Raw genomic sequence first — 22,563 nt, forward strand, 5'->3', positions numbered from 1 at the left:
TCCCTCAGCCTCTCCTCATAAGTCATGCGCTCCAGACCCCTAATCATTTTTGTTGCCCTCCGCTGGACTCTTTCCAATTTTTCCACATCCTTCTTGTAGTGTGGGGCCCAAAACTGGACACAGTACTCCAGATGAGGCCTCACCAATGTCGAATAAAGGGGAACGATCACGTCCCTCGATCTGCTGGCAATGCCCCTACTTATACAGCCCAAAATGCCGTTAGCCTTCTTGGCAACAAGAGCACACTGTTGACTCATATCCAGCTTCTCGTCCACTGTGACCCCTAGGTCCTTTTCTGCAGAACTGCTACCTAGCCATTCGGTCCCTAGTCTGTAGCTGTGCATGGGATTCTTCCGTCCTAAGTGCAGGACTCTGCACTTGTCCTTGTTGAACCTCATCAGGTTTCTTTTGGCCCAATCCTCTAATTTGTCTAGGTCCCTCTGTATCCGATCCCTACCCTCTAGTGTATCTACCACGCCTCCTAGTTTAGTGTCATCGGCAAACTTGCTGAGAGTGCAGTCCACACCGTCCTCCAGATCATTAATAAAGATATTAAACAAAACCGGCCCCAGGACCGACCCTTGAGGCACTCCGCTTGAAACTGGCTGCCAACTAGACATGGAGCCATTGATCACTACCCGTTGAGCCCGACGATCTAGCCAGCTTTCTATCCACCTTATAGTCACTTCATCCAGCCCATACTTGTTTAACTTGCTGACAAGAATACTGTGGAAGACCGTATCAAAAGCTTTGCTAAAGTCAAGGAATAACACATCCACTGCTTTCCCCTCATCCACAGAGCCAGTTATCTCATCATAGAAGGCAAATAGGTTAGTCAGGCACGACTTCCCCTTGGTGAATCCATGCTGACTGTTCCTGATCACTTTCCTCTCCTCTAAGTGTTTCATAATTGATTCCTTGAGGACCTGCTCCATGATTTTTCCAGGGACTGAGGTGAGGCTGACTGGCCTATAGTTCCCCGGATCCTCCTCCTTCCCTTTTTTAAAGATGGGCACTACATTAGCCTTTTTCCAGTCATCCGGGACCTCCCCCGATCGCCATGAGTTTTCAAAAATAGTGGCTAATGGCTCTGCAATCTCATCCGCCAACTCCTTTAGCACCCTCGGATGCAGCGCATCCGGCCCCATGGACTTGTGCACGTCCAGTTTTTCTAAATAGTCCCGAACCACTTCTTTCTCCACAGAGGGCTGGTCACCTTCTCCCCATATTGTGCTGCCCAGTGCAGCAGTCTGGGAGCTGACCTTGTTTGTGAAGACAGGCAAAAAAAATCATTGAGTACATTAGCTTTTTCCACATCCTCGGTCACTAGTTGCCTCCCTCATTCAGTAAGGGGCCCACACTTTCCTTGACTTTCTTCTTGTTGCTAACATACCTGAAGTAACCCTTCTTGTTACTCTTAACATCTCTTGCTAGCTGTAAAAAGATTCCTGGGTTTCCAGCTGGGCTCTAGTTGTTCAAGGGGGTGGCGGGCAGATGGAGACTAGGGCTCCGGACTCCTGGGTTCTGCCCTCAATGCCGGAGGGGAGCGGGGTCTAGTGACCTGGGGTGGGGAAAGAGGCACGACTCAGCTGTTCCCAGGGTCCAGCAGGCAGCAAGCCGTAGCCCCCGGGCTCGGATTCAGGCTGTGGGACACGGCCTGTCCCAGTACAGAGCCGAGCTCATCCCGGCACCGGGGCTCCAACCCCGGGGCAGCCTGCCTGAGTCCAGGGAGCGGGGCCAGCCGTGCTTGGGGCGGGCGGGCGCACGGCACAGCTGGGACCCAGGACCCTTCCCCACTTACAGGCCTTGCGGGCGCTGCAACTCCTGTGGGGCCGGGTCCCTCTTCCTGTCCCCGCCGGCGGGGCCGCTTCTGCAGCCACTCAGACTCCACGGACACCAGGTAGCGGTATGGACACGCTAACCCGGAAACACAACCTCCCGCCAGAAGTGACGGAGGTCAGGAAAGCATGTGCAAATGCCGGTGGGAGGGGCGGAGAAAAAATTATTTGACACACGTTTTCAAAACTATTTTAACTCCATCAGTTGATCACTAACAATTATATGCAAGTGTTCAGTATGAATCATCACTGTTTGATTGGTCAGATGAGTAGCATGATATTGTATGAATGCCAATATTTTTCTGTACAAATACTCTTACCTGAAAACTTATTCCATTTCTTCAACTACTCTACTCATCATTTTGAATCCCACTGACTTGTTGATTTCCTCCCTTCCCCATGATATAATAAAAGGTTCAGCTCCAAAGAGTGATAGCATAATCCCCACTCACCATTAATAAGATGACCCTGCACCCTCTCCCTCCTTTCCTTTTTATTGACATTCAGGTTGGTATTTGGTATCAGTTTTATACACCTATATTGCTAAACATAGTTATTTAGTTAGCACAGTTGGGGGAGAGGGGTGTTTGTGTGGGTTTTTTGCAGGCTTTCCATCATGCTTAGGGCTATGGGTGACTGTCAGTTTTGGGATCAGAAGCGAATTTTTCTTTCAGTGCCAAGCTGGCAGAGTTGAGTGTTTATAGGGGAAATTCACCTTCTCTTGCAGCATCCATTAGCGCCTGATGATTTCCTTGTTACAATGGGTAGGCTATGATGGCTGAACAAGCTATGTATGGCTGTTGGGCTTTTATACCCGCTTTGGTGGATGCTTGCTGTTTTGGTCACAACTTTAATTGTACTAGGAGCTCCTCACAGTATTGGCACATTATGGCTTGTCACTTATCTCAAACATGAGCACCGATCCAGGAACAAATGCAGCTGTAGGATGCTTTGGGGAAATTAAGACATGGGAAGAGATTTTGTTATTGAGAAGGCATTTAAGGCAACATTTGATCAGTTTGCATGAGGAAAGAGTTTGGGAGTTGATTGCCTGTCTTTAGAGACTGTAGTGGTCCTTTCAAAATAGGACCTGAAGCTATTATTTCTATGCTATGTGTCTACATTAATGAAAGTAATACTAATGGATTACATAATATTGGTAATAGAATACATGTTACCTTGAAAGTGCTCAGACTCTTTAATAATGTTTCAATTGTGGTTTACTTTCAGTTGATGGATTAGTAAATCCCAAAGACATTGACCCAGTAGGGCGTTACATACCTCCACAAGATCAGCGGAATGTTAGCATGAGATACTCAAATCAGGTAAGCATATGCTTAATTTAATCTGTTAGATGATGTATGAACAAAAATTAATTTCAAATATTTTAGTTCAAAACAGCATCAATACTATGTCAGAATTCAGGTTATTTTCAAAATTAAATGCATGTATTATGCTTTTTTATTTATTTTAAAATCAATTTCCAGTAAAAATTAATGGATCCTTCTGAGTGATGGATTATTGCTTTTCTTTCAGATTTGTATGTGTGCTCTTTGACAGAAACTGATACTATGTAGTAATATGAAAATGTAAACCTGAGGAAATCTTGCTTTGGGTGAGAAGTACATTGTACGTGAACTCTTCGTATAGTAGTATAACGACTTTGGTAGTATGGACAAGAACTGTGATGATTATGTCACATGCAGTAGCTATTTCTGGATACATGTTATGATATAAGCAAGATGCCCTGACTTAGGAAGCACATTAGACCAAAATTATGTGGCAATCAAAGATGTCCATAGTCTTGCACACTGTAAGAGGTGCACAGGGAGTCCAGGAGAGACCTGCTCTTCTCTCTACCTCCAGATGAATTGTGGTTGTAAGTGTATAAAGGATTTTCTGCATTGAGTTCCTAAGGCCTTGGCTACACTCGGGACTTCCCAGCGCTGCTCTCTCGCAGCGCTGTATGTACTCCACCTCTCCAAGGGGAAGAGCTGCAGCGCTGCAGGCTCTGATTACACTGGCGCTTTACAGCGCTGTACTCGCTGCGCTCGGGGGGGGGGGGCTTTTCACACCCCTGAGCGCAGCAAGTTGCAGCGCTGTACAGCGCCAGTGTAGCCAAGGCCTAAAGACATGCAGGAGTTGGGCTCTCTTTGATGCATGCATCCTCCCCTCTCTGCTATATACCCATTCCTCTGCCAGGCACATGGACCTCCTTAGATCTACAAAAGGTAACCTTACTCTGGAGGACCTTAGGAGCAAAGCTGCTAGTTTCTGAAGCACTCAGTGTGGCAAACTGTAAAATATTCGGCATTTGGTATCTGACAGGGAAGGAGGAGCCAGCTAATTTTTTGCTTTGTTTGTTTGTTTTGCTTTTTTTGTTTTTGTTGTTTTGTTTGGTATCTTTACTTGTTTAAAGATTATTTAAAGCCCTAGCAGCTGTGGTCTGAAATTGACATAATTCATGACTGCTCTTCAGTAGGGGGCAGAAGACTGACAAGAATTATGAATTAAGAATTATGTCAATTTCAGTCTGCAGCTCCATGGCAGCTAACCTGGTGGACTGTCAGGGAGACTCGAACCTCTCCGAGTACTGGCTGTCAAGTTCCAAGGCCTCTGGCACAACCTGGCAGGAAGACAGGCAGGTTTCCAGCAGTAATTTGTCAAAAGTAAACTGATTCTTCAAAAAAATTAAATTTTGATCAATTGGAAAATTCTGATGAAAAATTATTTTTTCAAAAATTTTCCGACCAGCTCTATCTCTGCAATTTGTGTGTAGATGAGTCCTTTATAATGGAGGCAAGAGCCACATGCATGTAAAAAGTGTGAAGCGGGTGATTAAAAGCACATTCTGAACCTTGTACATTCTTGCAGAGAGACTTTTCCTTAATCCAGAGTAACTTTTTTTCTTACTGTGCAGTGTTGTAGAAGAAATTGTGAAATGTTTATCAGATATTGACGTAAACTATTCTGTAGGAACAAAAGCTACTATGTCTTGTGCAAATGAATGAGTATCCTGCTTCCAAAGCATTCCTTTTTTCTTGATTTATCCAAATACTCCCTACAACCACCCAGTATCTTACTATTTCCTGTTGCCTAGGCAATCCCAATGCCTGGGTGCTAGCTGATTATCAGTGAATGAGACTTCCATTGTTCACACTGCGGCACTTACGCTATGTTAATGTGAGATAATGGAAACTCAGAGACTTGATTTTATTCCCAGCTTCAGCTGTTTGTTCATACTTGATGGGGTTCTTACTGCTGCAAAAACTGTGAACTGCTGACAGTATGTATGGAATTTGCTTGTGTGTTTTACCCAGCACCTAAGGGTGCTACCAGAAGTTGCATTGCACAGTCAGTTGTGCAGCACGAAAGTTGGGTTCAGTTAGTTAGCATAAGAATTGCCTCTTGCACTACAGCCATTCTCAGTTTGCGTAAATTCTCCACTACCTTGATCTTCCCTTGTACCCTCTTCTTTCCTCATAATGCCTTGTTCCTTTTCTCCACAATTAAAGAAAATGCATTAAATTATTTCATTCTTTTTTTTTGTTTTGTTATTTCAGAGCATTTGACAACTTAGAGTTACTGAAACAAAATCAACCAACCCAAATTCAGTTTAAAAAAAAAAGAGCAATTTTATTATTATTCCATTTGCAATAAAACAACTTAATCAGACCTAAGTCTTGTTCCACAAAGATTTAGATAGAAGAGACAACTGTAATTGCTATCTATATGAACTTTCTTTGTGTATAGTATCTTGGAAACACGTCTATCAAGAGGCTACTTTATAACTGCAGTTCAAGTGCAATGGTATAAATGCAGGGAACTGCTGAATTGTCTCAGATACAATTTTGTGGTACCTGTGGGTAAATATTAATGTTTCAGTGACGATCACTATAAAATGCTTCTGCAGAGGCTCCCTCTTGAAAATGTTGATTATCTGTGCTGTAGCTCTGGAACCACCTAGAAAACAGTGACTATGTGGTTCATGCTCCTATCCTCTGATGGATACAAACTTTCAGTGAAAGGCTATAGAAAAGGCTGCAGACCCAATTTTTTTTGTTATTTGAAATACCGGTGAAGGACCCCAAAGAATTGGGGAGGGAGGCTAGGATGACCATGGAACTGCAAAGGGGAAATATACTGTGAGAACTACAATTACAGGTGAATAATTTTCTTTTCTCCAATAATTGCCTCTACAGATCCCCACTTCAAGAGATTAGTTAACTGTTATAACCCCCTGGAACAGTGTCCATTTAATTGTCCTTAATTTCACCATGGTAATTTATCTGTCACCACTCTTCATACTCAAATAAGATTCTTCTAGCAAAAGTAAACATTTCCATCTTCAAAAACAAAGGGTTTGATTCTCACTGCACCAAATCCAGCATACTGACCATCACCGGGACTCCGTAGCTTTTCTGAAGTGATCAGATTAGTTTTTACTTGTTGGAGCGTTGTCATATTGTGACAGTCTGGCTAGTTCTCAGGAAAGAGACACTGGATGCCAACTGTCTTAAAAATTGCCACCATGTTTCCAGTCTTCTGTTCTTAGGCAAAATCATTTGAAATGTGACAACATCCATAATCTACCAGCATCTGATCTCTTTTAACATCCTGGACTTCTCACAATCAGTATTAAAATCCATCATGGCACAAAAACATATGTATGTTAATCTGTGTTATTGCTGCTAACTCCAAATAAAGAAATTCAAAGAAAAAACCCAGTGAAAGCAGAAGAGTTTACTAGATAATTAAGATTAATTTCTTATAGCATGTCTTAAAATACTTATTTATTGGTTTATTTTTCCCTTCAGTAATAAAATGACTAAAATCACAAATTAATAAATAAATAAGAGATAAATATTCAATTTTGTTCACATCTTACACTTCAATAGATGCCTTATACAGTATTTTGGAGGTATTTGTATTTAGCCCACATCTACTACCTATGTGTTTGAGCCACATTTAGCCTTTGCTTGGTGAATGATGATAAAGAAATGTGTGGTCAGTGTACTGAAGGAGCTCTTCCTTCCAGTTCGCTAGCGTAACAAAGTTGGTACATAGTTCAGTGCTCTATACTATGTGTCTCACATTTTGAGTCAGAATTCATAGACTACTTTTCTGGTTTCTTTTGCTGAAAAATTTGTTTAAAATACATCATAATACCTGCATAGTAGCTTACATTAAATGTGACACTCTTTTTAAAGGAGCACTAATGTAGTGGAAAATGTCGGCTATCCTTTAGCTAGCAGGATGTACAAATGAAGCCTAATGAGCACAAATTACTCTTATTTGAGGAACTGAAAGCAAAATTTTATTTAATCCTCAAAACACACTTTTCCCTTAGGTCCCAAGAATTAGCACTGTATTGCAGATAAACTCTATTTTAGGATCACTTATTTTAAGTTGTGGCATGAAAATTTAGTCTCTGAAGATTCTTCGTTGTTTAAGACCTACAATATGTTACGTGGTATATAAAAATATGGTCTGGTTAAGTGATTTATAAAGGATTGCTTTGTAAATGGAGTATTATCTAAATGGAAGGCATTAGTTGTCATTATAGCTAAAGCTAAATCACTCATCTTAAATCCTACAAAACCTGTAAGAACAAATCAACAGTCTTGTATGTTACAGAATGCTTGTGGCGCATAATGAGCAATATGGTAAAGATTGTGTTAAAAGTGCTTCAGTACAAAAACACAATAAAATAATTCATTTAGTGTACATAGCAAACCAGTAGTAGTTTGCTCTCCTAATTAATCCCTAAACATTTTATTTTTTTGTATTGCAGCAAAAGGTCTGTTTGTATAACATAATATGAAGTCATCAATATATAATTAGTCCACTACACAAACTAGGATTTTACTTTATGTTCCAAAGTAGAAACAAGAATGACACCACAATCTAAACTGTTCTGGTTTGTGCTAATATTTTCATGTATACCCCATATTTTGCTTTGTAGTGGCATCTGGTCGTTATTTAGTGTTCTCTGTTGGACTTCATTTCCCAATAGAGAACTTAATTTTTTATATATATTCACATGTGTGCACTGTACTTTTTTAATAGATATAATGTAGGTGGTCAATAACTCTCTTCTTAAGTAATTGTTTTTTTTTTTTTTGAAAAAGCTTGTTTGGTCCCCTTTTGTACCTACTGGACCAAATTTTTTGCAACAGAGTTGATTATTATGTTTCATTTGGGGATTTTAGTGAATGAGATGGACCAGATTCTAGTGATAAAAGATGTAATAAGGGCCTGTCATGTCAAGGTTTCCCCTTTGCAGCATATGAAAGCTGATATTTTACTGTTTTGTTTATAACATGCAGCTGTAAAATCAAAACCTGATTACACACCTACTATGAGCAATTCAGTTGCTGATCAAGAGTATGTGCAAAACTTTAATTACTGAGGTTCTCTAACCTGAACAAATACAGTTAGAATATTTTTTTTTAAATTTGGGATGTTGATCTTTTGACTGAAGCTGCCATTACTAATATTCAGAAGAGGGTATTCAAAATGTCACTTCTTGCTTAAATCATTGGTTAATTTTATTTTCAGGATTGTAGATAATTCCCTATAAAGAATCAGCACAGATTACCCTAAAGATAGATAGACAAGGATTTCCAAGATAAACAGAATCTGTATTATGTTCGTTTGTTTATACCATCCTCCCTTTCATAACATTGGAGTGACTTCTCCATTATACTAGCCAGATCTAGAGAGCTGTTGAAACGGTGAACAAACCAAAAATTTTAAGTCTAATTCACCAATGGTATAACTCCATTGACTTTGACCATGTAGGTAGTTGAGAGTTAGGGAATGGCTAGAGGATAAGACAAGGGTGTGTTTGTTTGTTTGTTTTTAATTATGTAAAGCATTTTAGGATATGGCATATCTAATCTGATATGTTAAAAATAAGTATGCATGTTACAGAAATGTTTTTCGGGATTCCATCTTGGTTAGCAGTTAATCCTTGTAGAGAGATGCTCAGAATACTGTGCATTTATTTTCTAATAGCATCTATTATCTTAAAATTTCACAGCAGACATGAGTGGTCTTGGTATGAAGTTTTCTGGATCTGTGGCATATCTTGAATAATTTAATTTAAAAAAATTAAGAGTTTCACTTAACCTTTTAAATGCTAAGTAATAGTTTAAAAGCCATATTCTACCTCAAACAACTGCAAATAGCATTCTTTTGCCTTTGTGGATAATTTTTCCTTCATCGAATAAGTGATACTGTATATATATATATATTTGTCACAGAGCATCTGACTATTGTATTTATGGTGTGATCTATACTCCAAAACCAAATACGCTTAACTCCCTGTATTTCTCTGGTTCTGTCTCTACAGTCAGTGTTAGCTATAGTGCAAGCTTTGCATAAACTTTTATCATAACTAAATATCTTCCTTAAATCTTTTCTTCCTGTTTCTGACTCCAATGGAGGAAGCTGTAATCTTAGGCATGTTCCTGTTTCCTTTTAGCTTTACTATAATTGTTCAAAATATTCAAGGTTATATTAAAAAAACTAAATGTTATGTATTTTTTTAGTTTGAGATGCTTCTGCAAGCTTGCACCAACAAAATTACCAAAAGTTTTGGGCATAAATTGTTTAGCACTATCTAAGTACTGACTATGATATTTTGGGGTGCAATCCAGACCAATAAGGGGCTGTTATCCCTGCCCTGTGAACTTGGGTGCCTCACAGTGCTTTGCTGCTGTAGCTCCCACCTGGACAGCTCACGAACAGCCTTCCAGCCTGTGGATAACACCCTGGGTATCTGTGAATAGCTGCAGCCTGCCAGCCATATATCAGTCACATTCTGGCTTCTACCATCTTGGTTACCACGTGCTACACACTCCCTGTCCTGGATTTTTCCCCAAAATGTGTTTTCTGCACTGTCTAGCCCTCTCCTAAACACTCCAGATATGTTAGGTCTGTTGCCTCTCTAAGGGGATCAATATACAACAGTTTGCTACCCTAAATGGAGTAACCCACACAGTTAACAACACTGGATTAGTTTTGATTAAAGAATATAATAAATTGATTTAACTACAAGGAGATAGGTTTTAAGTGAGTACAAGTCTACGATATTAAAGTCAGAATGGTTACAAGAGAAATGAAGATAAAATGCTTCCTCGTACTCAAACTTAACAAACTATACTTGGTTCAAGGTGAAATTCCTTACCACGTTTCCAGTAACTGTTGACAAAATTCTCAGGCCACGATCTGCTCCCAAAGTCCAAGGGCTGTTTCTTTTGTCATCTTAGGTGAAAGAGAGAGAGAGGGCTAGGTAGAGATAACTTAGGGTGTTTTTGCCCCTCCTTTTTACAGTTATCACCCTTTGATATGTATTTAGAACATAAGAACAGCCATACTGGGTCAGACCAAAGGTCCATCTAGCCCAGTATTCTGGCTTCCGACAGTGGCCAATGCCAGGCGCCCCAGAGGGAATGAACAGAACAGGTAATTATCAAGTGATCCATCCCCTATCTCCCATTCCCAGCTTCTGGCAAACAGAGGCTAGGGCCACCATCCCTGCCCATCCTGGCTAATAGCTATTGATGGACCTATCCTCCATGAATTTATCTAGTTCTTGAACCCTGTTATCATCTTGGCCTTCACAACATCCTCTGGCAAAGAGTTCCACAGCCTGACTCTGTGTTGTGTGAAAAAAATACTTCCTTTTGTTCCTGCTGCCTATTAATTTCATGTGGTGACCCCTAGTTCTTGTGTTATGAAAAGGAGTAAATAACACTTCCTTATTTACTTTCTCCACACCAGTCATGATTTTATAAACCTCAACCATATCCCCCCCTTAGTCGTCTCTTTTTTCCAAGCTGAAAAGTCCCAGTCTTATTAATCTCTCCTCATACGGAAGCCGTTCCATGCCCGTAGTCATTTTTGTTGCCCTTTTCTGAATCTTTTCCAATTCCAATATATCTTTTTTGAGATGGGGCGACCACATCTCCGCACAGTATTCAAGATGTGGGCGTACCATGGATTTATATAGAGGCAATATGATATTTTCTGGCTTATTATCTATCCCTTTCTGAATGATTCCCAGCATTCTGTTAGCTTTTTTGACTGCCACCGCACATTGAGAGATTGTTTTCAGAGAACTATCCACAGTGACTCCAAGATCTCTTTCTTGAGTGGTAACAGCTAATTTAGACCCCATCATTTTATATGTTAAGTTGGGATTATGTTTTGCAATATGCATTACTTTGCATTTATCAACATTGAATTTCATCTGCCCATTTTATTGACCAGTCACTGAGTTTTGAGAGATCCTTTTGTAGCTCTTTGCAGTCTGCCTTGGACTTAACTATCTGCAGATTTTGCCACCTCACTGTTTATTCCTTTTTCCAGATCATGTATGAATATGTTGAATAGGACCCCTGGAGGATACCACTATTTACCTCTTTCCATTCTGAAAACTGACCATTTATTCCAACCCTTTGTTTCCTATCTTTTAACCAGTTACCAATCCATGAGAGAACCTTCCCTCTTATCCCATGACAGCTTACTTTGCTTAAGAGTCTTTGGTGATGGACCCTGTCAAAGGCTTTCTGAAAATCTATATCCACTGGCTCCCCCTTGTCCACATGCTTGTTGTCCCCCCCTCAAAGAATTCTAGTAGCTTGGTGAGGCATGATTTCCCTTTATAAAAACCATGTTGACTCTTCCCCAACAAATTATGTTTCTCTATATGTCTGACAATTTTTTTCTTTACTATAGTTTCAACCAGTTTTCCCAGTACTCAAGTCAGGCTTGCCGGGATCACCTCTGGAGTCCTTTTTAAAAATTGGTGTCACATTAGCTATCCTCCAATCATTTGGTACAGAAGCTGATTTAAATGATAGGTTACAGACTACAGTTAGTAGTTCTGCAATTTCACATTTTTGTTCCTTCAGAACTCTTGGGTGAATACCATCTGGTCCTGGTGACTTATTACTGTTTAGTTTATCAATTTGTCCAAAACCTCCTCTAATGACACCTTTTCCTGAAGGTTATCCCTAGATAAAATTCATTCCTGCTGTGAGGACAGACAAAGAGCACGGTGGTGAAAGAGGTTCCAGGTTGTTGTTTGCTAAGATGCAGATTTGTTTGTTCCTGCCCCCCTTCCTTGCCAAAGAATGGCCTCATGATAGGCGATTGTCCATCAACTTTGATGACACCTGGCTAGAGGCGTCAGCTTGTCCTTTGTCTTTGAGAAACTAGTTTACTGATCTGGTAAACACATTTCAGACCTAATTTCAGCTGATGTTCATATCTTTACATAGTTGCTACATATGTTTCACCATGATATTATTGACCAGCAAGTTATTAGTTTTCAAACGATACCTTACAAGGTATATTTTGTGCAAAGGTTGTTACAATGGTCTGTAGGGTATGAATATAGGGTCACGCTGACATCCACTGTATTCAGCTTTGATTGAATAAGAGTAGTTAATGCTATATAGAGAGAGCGCACTATAATTTTTGGGGACTGGTAAGTGGCTTTATTTCATTAATCTTCTAACTGAATATTCTAACAGTGTTTGCAGTATGAAGTGGCATATTCTAGATCTATAACTTTATATTGTCTTCCAGACCTTAACACACTGAAAGGCAAAGACATTTGCTTTCTGCTTAATATATCGCAGTATGCTAGTTAAATGCACTATATTGAGTTTCTCACAGTATTTTTTTGCAAGTCTTAAGTTTCACACAGCCAGGTCCTCTAAAATAAAAATGACTGAAGCAGCAAGTCACTTAGAAAAAGATTGCATCATCTACCTTTTGATAAAGTACTTCATCAGTTGCAGTAATCCATGAAATCCTGGATACCAGTAAATAGATTAACATGAGAAATGAGGGATCTGCAGTTTATTTTTTAATAAACTCCCTTTTTTGTCCCAGACATTATTTTCTAGAGTTCTGTATTAAAATTTTATAGCTAAAAATTATGTTACCTGTTTCTTTGAGTGTCAAGAATCCAATTATTCAACCAACTTAGATACTCTGTCAGTTGGAAATAGGGAATTCTAGTTAGAACCTGTTTTCTTCCTTCTGTCTGTTAAGTATAAATCTAAACATAGTAACTTGGCATAGAACGCTTATCCAGAGATCTTTCTCCAGGCTTTCATTTCAAATAGTCTCAAAAGCAGTAGTCAAACAACCTCAATCTCTTACGTGATATTCATAGAAATAGAGCAGCAAAGAAACTTCCTAATTCTAATTCTGAGGTAAAGTTTACAGTGGTCTATTACACTATCCTGACAAAGTTATTTTGTCTGTTTTTAATACCTTTACAAACAGTGTTTAGTCAATAGGAACTCCCTGTTGTTGTTGAGGACACTGTTCTGTCATCAAAGTGTTATGTCACTTGAATTTCCAACAGGTCATCCTGGGTCCCATATTGTATATTGTAACACTTATATTGGGGGGGGGGGGGGGGGGGACTGGTTTGTGTGCTTAAAAACCATAGGCTATAGTGCTTCTGCAACCTTTAGTAGAAGTAATTATTCGTGTATTTTTTAGGACAAATACCTCAAGATTTGCCTTTGTGATTACAGCAAATATGACTTGTTTGGAGGAGTCATAAATGCCTGAACTGGTCTTTTTACTTTAAAGACTTACAATGGAAAGAAATTATGGTACATTTTGGATGTAGAAATTTTTAAAAAGTTAACATAATTTTAACTTAATTTTTGCTATGCAAATTCTGCAGTTTTCCTCTACTTTGTTAAACTTAAAATTCCAAGTGAGGGGTTTTTACAGCTGAGCTGTTAGAGAGACCCATCTTGGAAATAACACTGTATTTGCTTCTGTTAGATGCACCATAGCACTTCCCCTTCCCTCATCCTCCTTCCTTTCCCCCCAGAAAACAGAGGGTATGTATATAGAGTACATTGAATACTATCAAGGAAATGAATGAGAGTAATGCAGACATCTTGCATCTTAGCCAGTGAAGCATGTTGCCAGTTAAATCCTGGCCCCAGTCACTGATTTTAGTGAGGTCAGAATTTTATCCAAACTGTTTAATTCAATACTATTTGCATGTCTTTTCTCTTACCAAAATACTGTCATTTATTTTGTTCTGAACGATCTAATTAATCATAACATTAGAAATATTGTCACCGTTTAGAAATGTACATTATATCTTTCATACAACAATACAGTTAGCAACTGTCCAGTCAGAAATACTTTAGATTAAAAATATATTAAAGCTATCAGCATGCATGTTGTGTGAGTGTGATTGTGTGTGCGCGCGCATTTTGTTTTTTGGTTGTTTTTTTATGAAGACTATCAGTTATACAGTCGGTTGTATGATTAATTCTTTACAAGGTCTATGCAGTATATCAAAATAATACTATGATATAGTACGTATAAGGGGAAAATACCAAAAACATCAATAGTATAACCTTGCATTTTTTCTGGGATACATACTGAAGGATTTTTACCATATGTAACAATTTTTAAATAAATCTCATATATGCTTGTATTTTTTCCATTACAAAAATGTAAATGGTGACAAAAGAAGAATTGGTTCCTATCTCCCCAACATGCATCATTCAAAATACCATTGACAGTGCAGCTGCTCACTAAGTTGTGAGATTTATGGCTTTTAGGTCTATGGTGTTCCATTACCCTGTGTACACAGTCAAATTGATTAGCAGGCAGTTGAGAGCAGAGAGAAGCAGCAGTGCAGTGAGTTGATGCCGATCATATCTATGAACTGTTTAAATACTGTTAATATTGTCCTTGTTTCTTGTTGAGATAACAAACTGTTCTTGGTTAACTATGTTAATAAAAGTATTTGTTTGCCCTTATTGATTTTAGGGGCCTCTAGAAAATGATTTGGTGGTCCATGTGGCCCTGATAGCAGAAAGTCAACGGTAAGACATTTAGTTTTATTAAGAATTTTTATTTTAAGGAAGAATTGAATGTGACTAGATCTACAGTCTGGCACAGGTTTTCAAAGAAGCATGAGTGAGAATATTAACTCAGATTTAAATTGACATGATATTCATGTTTTTGCTTCTTCAGTAATTGCTACCAAGACCATTACAAAATCAGACTGTAGTTATGCTGTGATTAAATCCCTGCATTTATTTTGTTTTATAGCCTGCAAGTTTTTCTGAACACATATGGAATCCAGACTCAGACTCCCCAGCAAGTGGAACCTATTCAGATATGGGCTCAACAGGAACTTGTCAAAGTAAGAGATTTTGCATTAATGACTTATCTATGCGGTTCTTCCTCTTTTTTTTTTTTTTTTAATGCAATTCCTTATTTGCTGACAACCAGACTCGTGCCTACTTATGTTGCAATGAATTATCTAGGTTTTTGTTTCATTTTAATTAAACTGTAAGATACTTCAAAGTGTGCATTATTGGTTTATAATGCATGCCTGTTTGAAGCATTTAGCAAATAATTGAAGGCTGTGTTCTATATTTGCACTTAAGTACATCTTTGACCATAACCGAAAATGTAATTTGTGATGATCTGTTATCTGATCTAGGTAGTATCTAATCACCTTCCAAAGAATAATTAAAAAAAAAAGAATACAGTGGATCAGTGGACTTAAGTCAAGGTTGATCTTGACACACAGTGAATCAGAGACAGATACAGAGATGGATTTAAGCAACAGACCATAACTTTATTAATTTAACACTGGGTAGGTGTGTTATATTCCCACCCCATGCTGTCACATAGCAGGCATTTGTTTGGGTGGAGTGTGGGGTTAGAGGGCTCCCAGAATATAACAAATATCTCAGCGAAGATGCTCCTTGGCCAGTGCCTTAGGACAGTTCACCTCTGAATCCTCTTGCCCTCCTCATTTGTGGGAGGGTAAAAGGTGCTAAGGGGGGAGCTCAGTCTGCAAAGTCTTAAAGTCTCCCCTTCTCCTATAGACACAAGGTCCAACAGTGAAATCCTGGGTCTCATTTACCTCAGGGAACTGGCCATTTTAGCCATTATCTGCACTGGAAACTGGCTAATGGAGGTACCAGCAATTAGAATGGTCATGGCCATCCACACTGTCTGGCATCCATATCCAGCTCTTAAAGTCATGAAGACATTGCCAGCCCCTGCATCTGTCTAATGGTGTCCATCATCCTTATAGCTTACGCCCAGTGTATTGGATGTCTCTGTGTGTGATCATTGAGCCCCCTGCCCCCAAAATTATCCTGGTAGTCTTGTGGTTTGGATTCTGATGGGCTCTGTCAACACAGGCTGGCTTGAGAGCTCCCTGCCAAACTTGCTTAGCGAGCATCTCTGACCAAACCAATTTTGTGCATGGTCATTACCACTTAATCAATTCCACATCCCTCTGAATCCTAATTCTCAAATTTAGTCTGGTGCAAGCCTCAAGATCATTTTTACCAAGTTGAATACCTCAGCCATCAGTGAGTGCAGCAGAGCCATAAGCTGATTCCATAACATGGCTGTTCTGCTATATCACTCAAGGCAGACAATTTCAGCCTTGAAGCTCAGTTGTGATCCACCTGCTGACCTCGTTGCCTGCTTGTGGGCCCCATTCACAATTGAGTGCCTGCAGCTCCAGACATCAATCCTCCTCCCAGTGTCTCCTGCAATCACAAACAACCAAGTTAGTTCAGACCCGGGATGTGCCCCAGCAACCTATTGGTAGGGTGAACATATATCCTTAACAATCTGATTTCCAGGGCTTGATTGCCTGAACCTTCTGGAAGTTGAAATCATCTGATCCTGTTGATTTTTGTTGCCCCAAACCTAAGGGAACTCATGCCAGAATTTGCAGGACTGAGATGTAAGTAGGCTAATGCCTTCTTCGTGTCCACAGTAAACTGATACCTGCTCAGATAGCTGCCATCCCAGGATATGAATAGAGCGTCTGGTTCCTGGTCCTGTATGTTTTAAAAGGCTTTGATAGCATTCATGGGTTTACCTGTTGATCGGCATATTCCTTGAGCTCTATTGTGGCCCTCTTTCCTGCCTGATCAGTTTTTGAATACTTCAGTTTCAGTGAAATTGCTCCTGCGTAAATTGCACATCCAGTAGTTCTAATGCACACCTGGAGCTATCGCCTGTTGTCTGCGGCACTAGTTTAGTAAAAGCACCAAAAAAAGGCGATGACAAATGCTGCTTTCAATAGAACTGCTTCCACCCTACAACTGCACACTCTGGGTAAAGCTTCCAATCAGTATGGTTATGGGGAACCTGTCTTCCTCCCTGCAACCATCTTCTCTGGAACATCCTTCCAAAATCTTCTTTAATAAAAATCCCCTACTTGAGTCAGCAAGTCCTGCTAGCCTCCAGCAAAACCTGAGGCCAGCAAGGTGACCCAGTATTATGGATGAAGCCAATCCACGGTGCATTAAAGACCCTACATTTCTTACCACCTGATGTTCAGGGATGGAGCAGATACACTGGAGTCCTTCCCTAACTCAGAATTATATAGATTCCACCAAACTGGCCTTGTACACTCTGACGGGGGTGGGGGTGGAGGGGTAGAGGGAGCAATGAAGTTTGTTTGCCAATTCTAAAGCCGTCAGGAGCCATGTCTTGACAACTGATGAGGCATCACCTGAGGGCCTCAGCTGGTGAATTGTGCAATTTCCTGGAAAATGTCCTCTTGAAATCGAAAGGATGTCAGCAATGCCCTTATCTATGTCATGAACATATACTGCACAGATAAGAATGTTAAATAAAAGGCAGTGCAAAACAAATGTCCTCTAAGGCCTCATTTTCCATGAGAACTTTGCTGACTGCCGATTGATAATTGAGGGTACGATAAATGGTGAATAATCCTGCACCCTCTGTGATGGTTCTCAGTGTATCCAGGAGTGAGAGTCACCTTGTTACTCCCTGACTCTAGTGAGACGGAGTCTTGTTTGTGGTAGCTCCCTACCATCACCAGCCTTTCAGCCGCTCAGTGACTCTCCTCTGGGCTATGTTAGTCCTGTGTTTGCCTTGCAGATTAACAAGAGGTGCACCCCAGATCCCAAGTTCCCTTGTGATATCCAGCCCTTGACACTGGCTACTTACAGAAATCCCAGTTCCTTTGCTGCCAAAGGAGCAGTGTACACCAGTTTACCAGTTTTACCTTAAATCACTGCTCCTGTATAACGCACAGCACCTGTGAGCACTTGCAATAAAACAAAAGAAAGTTTATTTAAGAAAGAATAGAGATGCCACTAGGAACAAGAGAGAGTGAAGGGAACCTGGTTACAATATAAAACAAAATCATAAAACACAAACTAGGGTATACACTTATTAGATTGTATAGGTAACAACTACTAAAGTAGGTTCCCTAACCCCATCCCCACCCCCACCCCACCCCCAAAAGTACAGTCTGTTGCTGAGCTGGTTGGCTTCCCAGGAACAAGGATGCACACTTTCATGAGATACCCCTGCTCGACAAGATGACTCCTCAGTGAATGGATACAGAGTGTCTTTCTTTACCTTCTGATATACTGATTCAGTCTTTCAACTTTACTCGGGGCAAGTCTACACTATAAATTTACAGCTGTATAACTACATTGCTCGGGGTGTGAAATATCCACACTCCTGAGCAACACAGTTACACTGACCTAACACTTGATATTCCATTTTGTGTGAGACAACGACCTGATGACCATGCCTGTGAAGAGTTGCCATATTCCAGGTTGCAATTTTGGTGGACTGTCTGAGATCTCAGATACAATTGGATGCGTTGCCACAATGTACTGCAGACATGCCTGCCGACGTCAGAGGACGCACGTTCCCAGGGGGGTTTTGGCACGAACCTGTCATGTTTGCACTGAGGAGAGACGGCACCAACAAGGCATCTACAGCTGAAAGTAAGGCAGGGGCTTTAACCCTGGTGCTGAATACTTGGTTATTCATGATCAAAAAAAAAGAAGAGCGAACGATTATCCTGGGAAATACCTCGTCCCACTGGGGGATGAGACTGAGGCGCAGTAACGTGAGCCTTTTCCTGGTCTACCAGTATGGGCTTCACGCTGTGCCACCCGAGACGTTGAGTCTTTCTCAGTGACTTCCTTCACCTCGGGTAGCTAGGTGCAGCTTCTGCCCTGCATCTTCGCCGCCTGTGTTAGCCATCATTTTCAGAGTTCACACTGGATCTGTCCACCTCGCATAATGCCCAAGGTGATATTTCGGACAAGCCTTCATCACTGATGGCATAGCTCCAGCTAGCAATCCCCTACTTCAGATGTTACACCCCCTCCACCACAATGAGGTACATGGACTGTCTTGGTATATTGATTGCAGGACTAACAGAAGCAAGGCTGATAGATCACGGACATCACGAGGTGGAAGATTCTTTACTTCTGTATTCTGGTGGCCCCAACCATCTATATGGGGTAGCACTACTACTGCGAGGTGAGGCCAAGTCCTCCCTGACAACCTGGATGCCTGTGTCTCCTCGTTTACTTACTGCATGTCTTAAACATCGGCATGGTTACCTCACTGTCCTAGTAGTCTATGCGCCGATAGAGGAATCTGCCGACTCAGTTAAAGATCATTTCTATGATCAGTTGGAACATCTAGTATGCACAGTCCCTCCACATGATAATCTCATGATCCTGGGTGACCAAAATGCAGTTACTGGCTCCCTGCGAACTGGGTTTGAACAGATCATTGGTCATTATGGTTCAGGTACGCCCAATGATAACTTTCGCTGCTTGCTTACACTCTGTGCCTCCCAGAATCTTTCTGTTCTTGGGTTATGGTTCAAGTGGTGACGCATACACCACATGTAATGGATCTCTCATGATGGCGTCACTCAGAAGGAGTTGGACCACCTAATTACACGTGATAGGCATCTCTTCGCCTTCTGTAGAATATATCGTGGTGCAGAATGCGCGGCGAACACAGATCATCTAGTGGTCGCCCATATAGTGTTGATGCTCCAACGAGCAGGTAAGCCCTCTGTGATGATGAAGAAGTTTGACATCAATGCACTCCATGTGCGAGGTTTAGCCAACACGTTTTGTATTGATGTCAGCAACAGATTCTCGTCTCTAGCTAATCTGCCAAATGATGTGGAGGTTGCCTGGTCCCTGTTCACTTCTGCCCTCAACCCATCTGCTGAGCAGACAATTGGATATAGGCATCCAGCATGCCGACCATGGCTATTGGAGGAGGCCTTCCAGATAATTAAATTGAAGGCTGCAGCCTGCCAGCATGGTGATAAGCGCACTCGTGATCAGTTGAAGCGAAAAATTGAAGCGTGGCACTCCACGATCGCAAGACATATTATAATCAAGTGGTGGATGATGTTGAATTTGGCTTAGCCAGGGGTGACTTGAAGCCAACATTCCGCGCCATTCGCGACCTCAGCGGTCAAGAGGTAGTCACTACGAACGGCATCCTGAATGACAGCCAAGGCCATCCATGTAAATTGGATGATGCCATTCTCTCACGCTGGGTGGAACATTATCACAGTGTCCTGAACCATCCTCCACTGTTCAGAGCTGGATGATCTGGCAGTCACTGCGGTTCAGTATCCAGACATTTATACTGATGCACCAACATTGGATGAAGTGAAGTGTGCCATCTCTACACTGAAAAACGGACGCGCAACCGGTGCTGATGGCATCCCCTCAGAGCTGCTAAAATGTGCTATTGATCCTGTAGCAGAATCACTTCTGGCCATCTTTCATCTGGTGTGGCAAACTGGAACCTTGCTAACTGCCTGAAAGGACGGTATTGTGATCTCACTCTATAAGGGCAAGGGACCGCGCAGTGAACGTAAGAGCTACAGGCCGATCACCTTGCTCTCCATTCCAGGGAAGGTCTTTGCTCATGTTTTGCTGGCACATCTGGAGCCTTTGCTACATCAAATGCGTCATCCCCAACAGTCTCAGGCTTTACGTGGAACAGGTCCACATTAGATGCCATTTTGGCCCTTTGCTTGTTGTCAGAGATACATCGCGAGTTCAGGAAGCCCCTGCATGTAGCATATGTTGATCTTAAGGCTATATTTGATTCAGTAGACTGTGTTGCGTTATAGAAGGCCTTAAAGGGCGTAGGTGTCCCTACCACTCTGCTGGACTTGATTAGAGAGCTGCATAATGGAACCACTGCCCGTGTTCATCTGGGGAACTGGATGTCAGCGCCATTTAAATCAGTATCTGGTGTTAGTCAGGGTTGCATTCTGGCCCCTGCACTCTTTTGTCGGGCAATGGATTTCATAATGCAGCATTCCATCAGGTCCATAGGCATTGATATCGGTGATCTCTCGCTCACAGACCTTGACTATGCTGATGATGTTGTTCTTTTAATACAGAGCCCCGACAGGTTTCATGAGGAGGAGTCAGCTAAGATTGGTCTTCATGTTTTGTTCAAAGACAAAACTGCAAAATTTAGGACCAGGTCCACCTGTGACTCCAATCTCTTTGAACAACGAAACCGTCGAATCAGTTTCCAGCTTTTGCTATCTGGGTTCTATACTTACCAGCTCCTCCAATTCTCACACAGAGGTTCTCCATCGGCATCGCCGCATCTGCCATGGGCCATTTACAACGGATATGGAATCAACATCAGCTTAGTATGACAACTAAGTTCAGGATTTATTCGAGCTGTATCCTTCCCATACTGTTGTACGGCTGCGAAACATGGACGCTACGCCGCGCAGACTGGACAAATCTGGAGGTTTTCCACACAAAATGTCCACGTCGTATACTGAGCATAAAGTAGAATGACTTCATCTGTAATGCAGATGTTTATGGTCATTCGGGTCTACAGACTACTGGGGCCATTGTCCACAGCTGGCTCTTTACGCTTTTCGGACATGTCGCAAGGATGCCACAAGACATTCCAGTGAATGCTGTTCTCCGGGTGGCTTGTAACATCTGGGATAAAATTCCACCAGCCGAGGAGTGGAGGCGGCCCAGAGGCAGACCTCTTTTACATGGGTTCATCAAGTCTGTTCCAATGTTGGACTCTCAATCCGTCAAGTCTTCGCAGTTGTGCAGAAACGGACCAAATGGCGAGCGATCATTAAGGCCAGCTGTCACGCTAAGCGTTGAAGAGAGAGAACCCTTGGTATAGATAGCGTTATGTCAGTGGGAGGGCTTCTCTCATTGACATAGCTACTGTCTCTCATGGAGGTGGATTAACTACACCAATGGGAGAGCTTCTCCCGTCAGCTTAGTAGCATCTTCGCTGAAGCGCTACAGTGGCACAGCTGCACCATTTTAAGTGTAGACTTGCCTTCACAGACGGAGAGACTGTCTGCTACAATGTTCCTTTTTACCTCCCAAGTGGTTTCTGTTTACAGTGTATCTTTGATGGTTTTCCTTTGACTTTTCTGTATTGTTGCAATGGTGGACAATTAAATACATTACATAATCCCACTTGCTTGAATGGGCCATCACTGAGACACGTGACTCCCTGGTGACTTACTTTCACTCGAAGACCATAAGGGAATAATTTTCAATATAGTTACGTTATTCCTTAAATATTATCTATACACACATCTTGCAATGATTATCAGTATTGATAAGTTGCAAGCTTTCAGTAGAGAACTCACATGCTACCCTTCATGGATAAATGCCATGAAAGTGGTATATTAGGTGTTGTGAGTTTATAGGGTTAGGACAGGAATTGCTTGTAAAGAACAGCAAACCCCCTTTGCCCGTTGGCACCAATGGGCCTCTGTGTCACACCCTCCTCTAACTTTTTTTTAGAGACCACCCTCAGGGGAATAGCTGTATGACTGGCATTGGTAAACTCACAAAAA

The 22,563-nt window shown here is 41.3% G+C and overlaps 1 protein-coding gene across 1 annotated transcript in view; it reads left to right on the forward strand.

Moving 5' to 3' along the window:
- PHKB (phosphorylase kinase regulatory subunit beta) overlaps positions 1 to 22,563 on the forward strand; it is a 210,278-nt gene that overhangs the window by 135,620 nt on the left and 52,095 nt on the right. The window contains exons 14-16 of the mRNA XM_065416341.1: positions 3,069 to 3,163; positions 14,673 to 14,728; positions 14,958 to 15,051. Of these exons, the coding sequence (XP_065272413.1) occupies positions 3,069 to 3,163; positions 14,673 to 14,728; positions 14,958 to 15,051 (245 nt within the window). The remainder of the gene's footprint in view (positions 1 to 3,068; positions 3,164 to 14,672; positions 14,729 to 14,957; positions 15,052 to 22,563) is intronic.

The sequence above is a fragment of the Emys orbicularis genome, chromosome 14 (genome assembly GCF_028017835.1).
Source record: "Emys orbicularis isolate rEmyOrb1 chromosome 14, rEmyOrb1.hap1, whole genome shotgun sequence".
Lineage (NCBI taxonomy): Eukaryota > Metazoa > Chordata > Testudines > Emydidae > Emys > Emys orbicularis.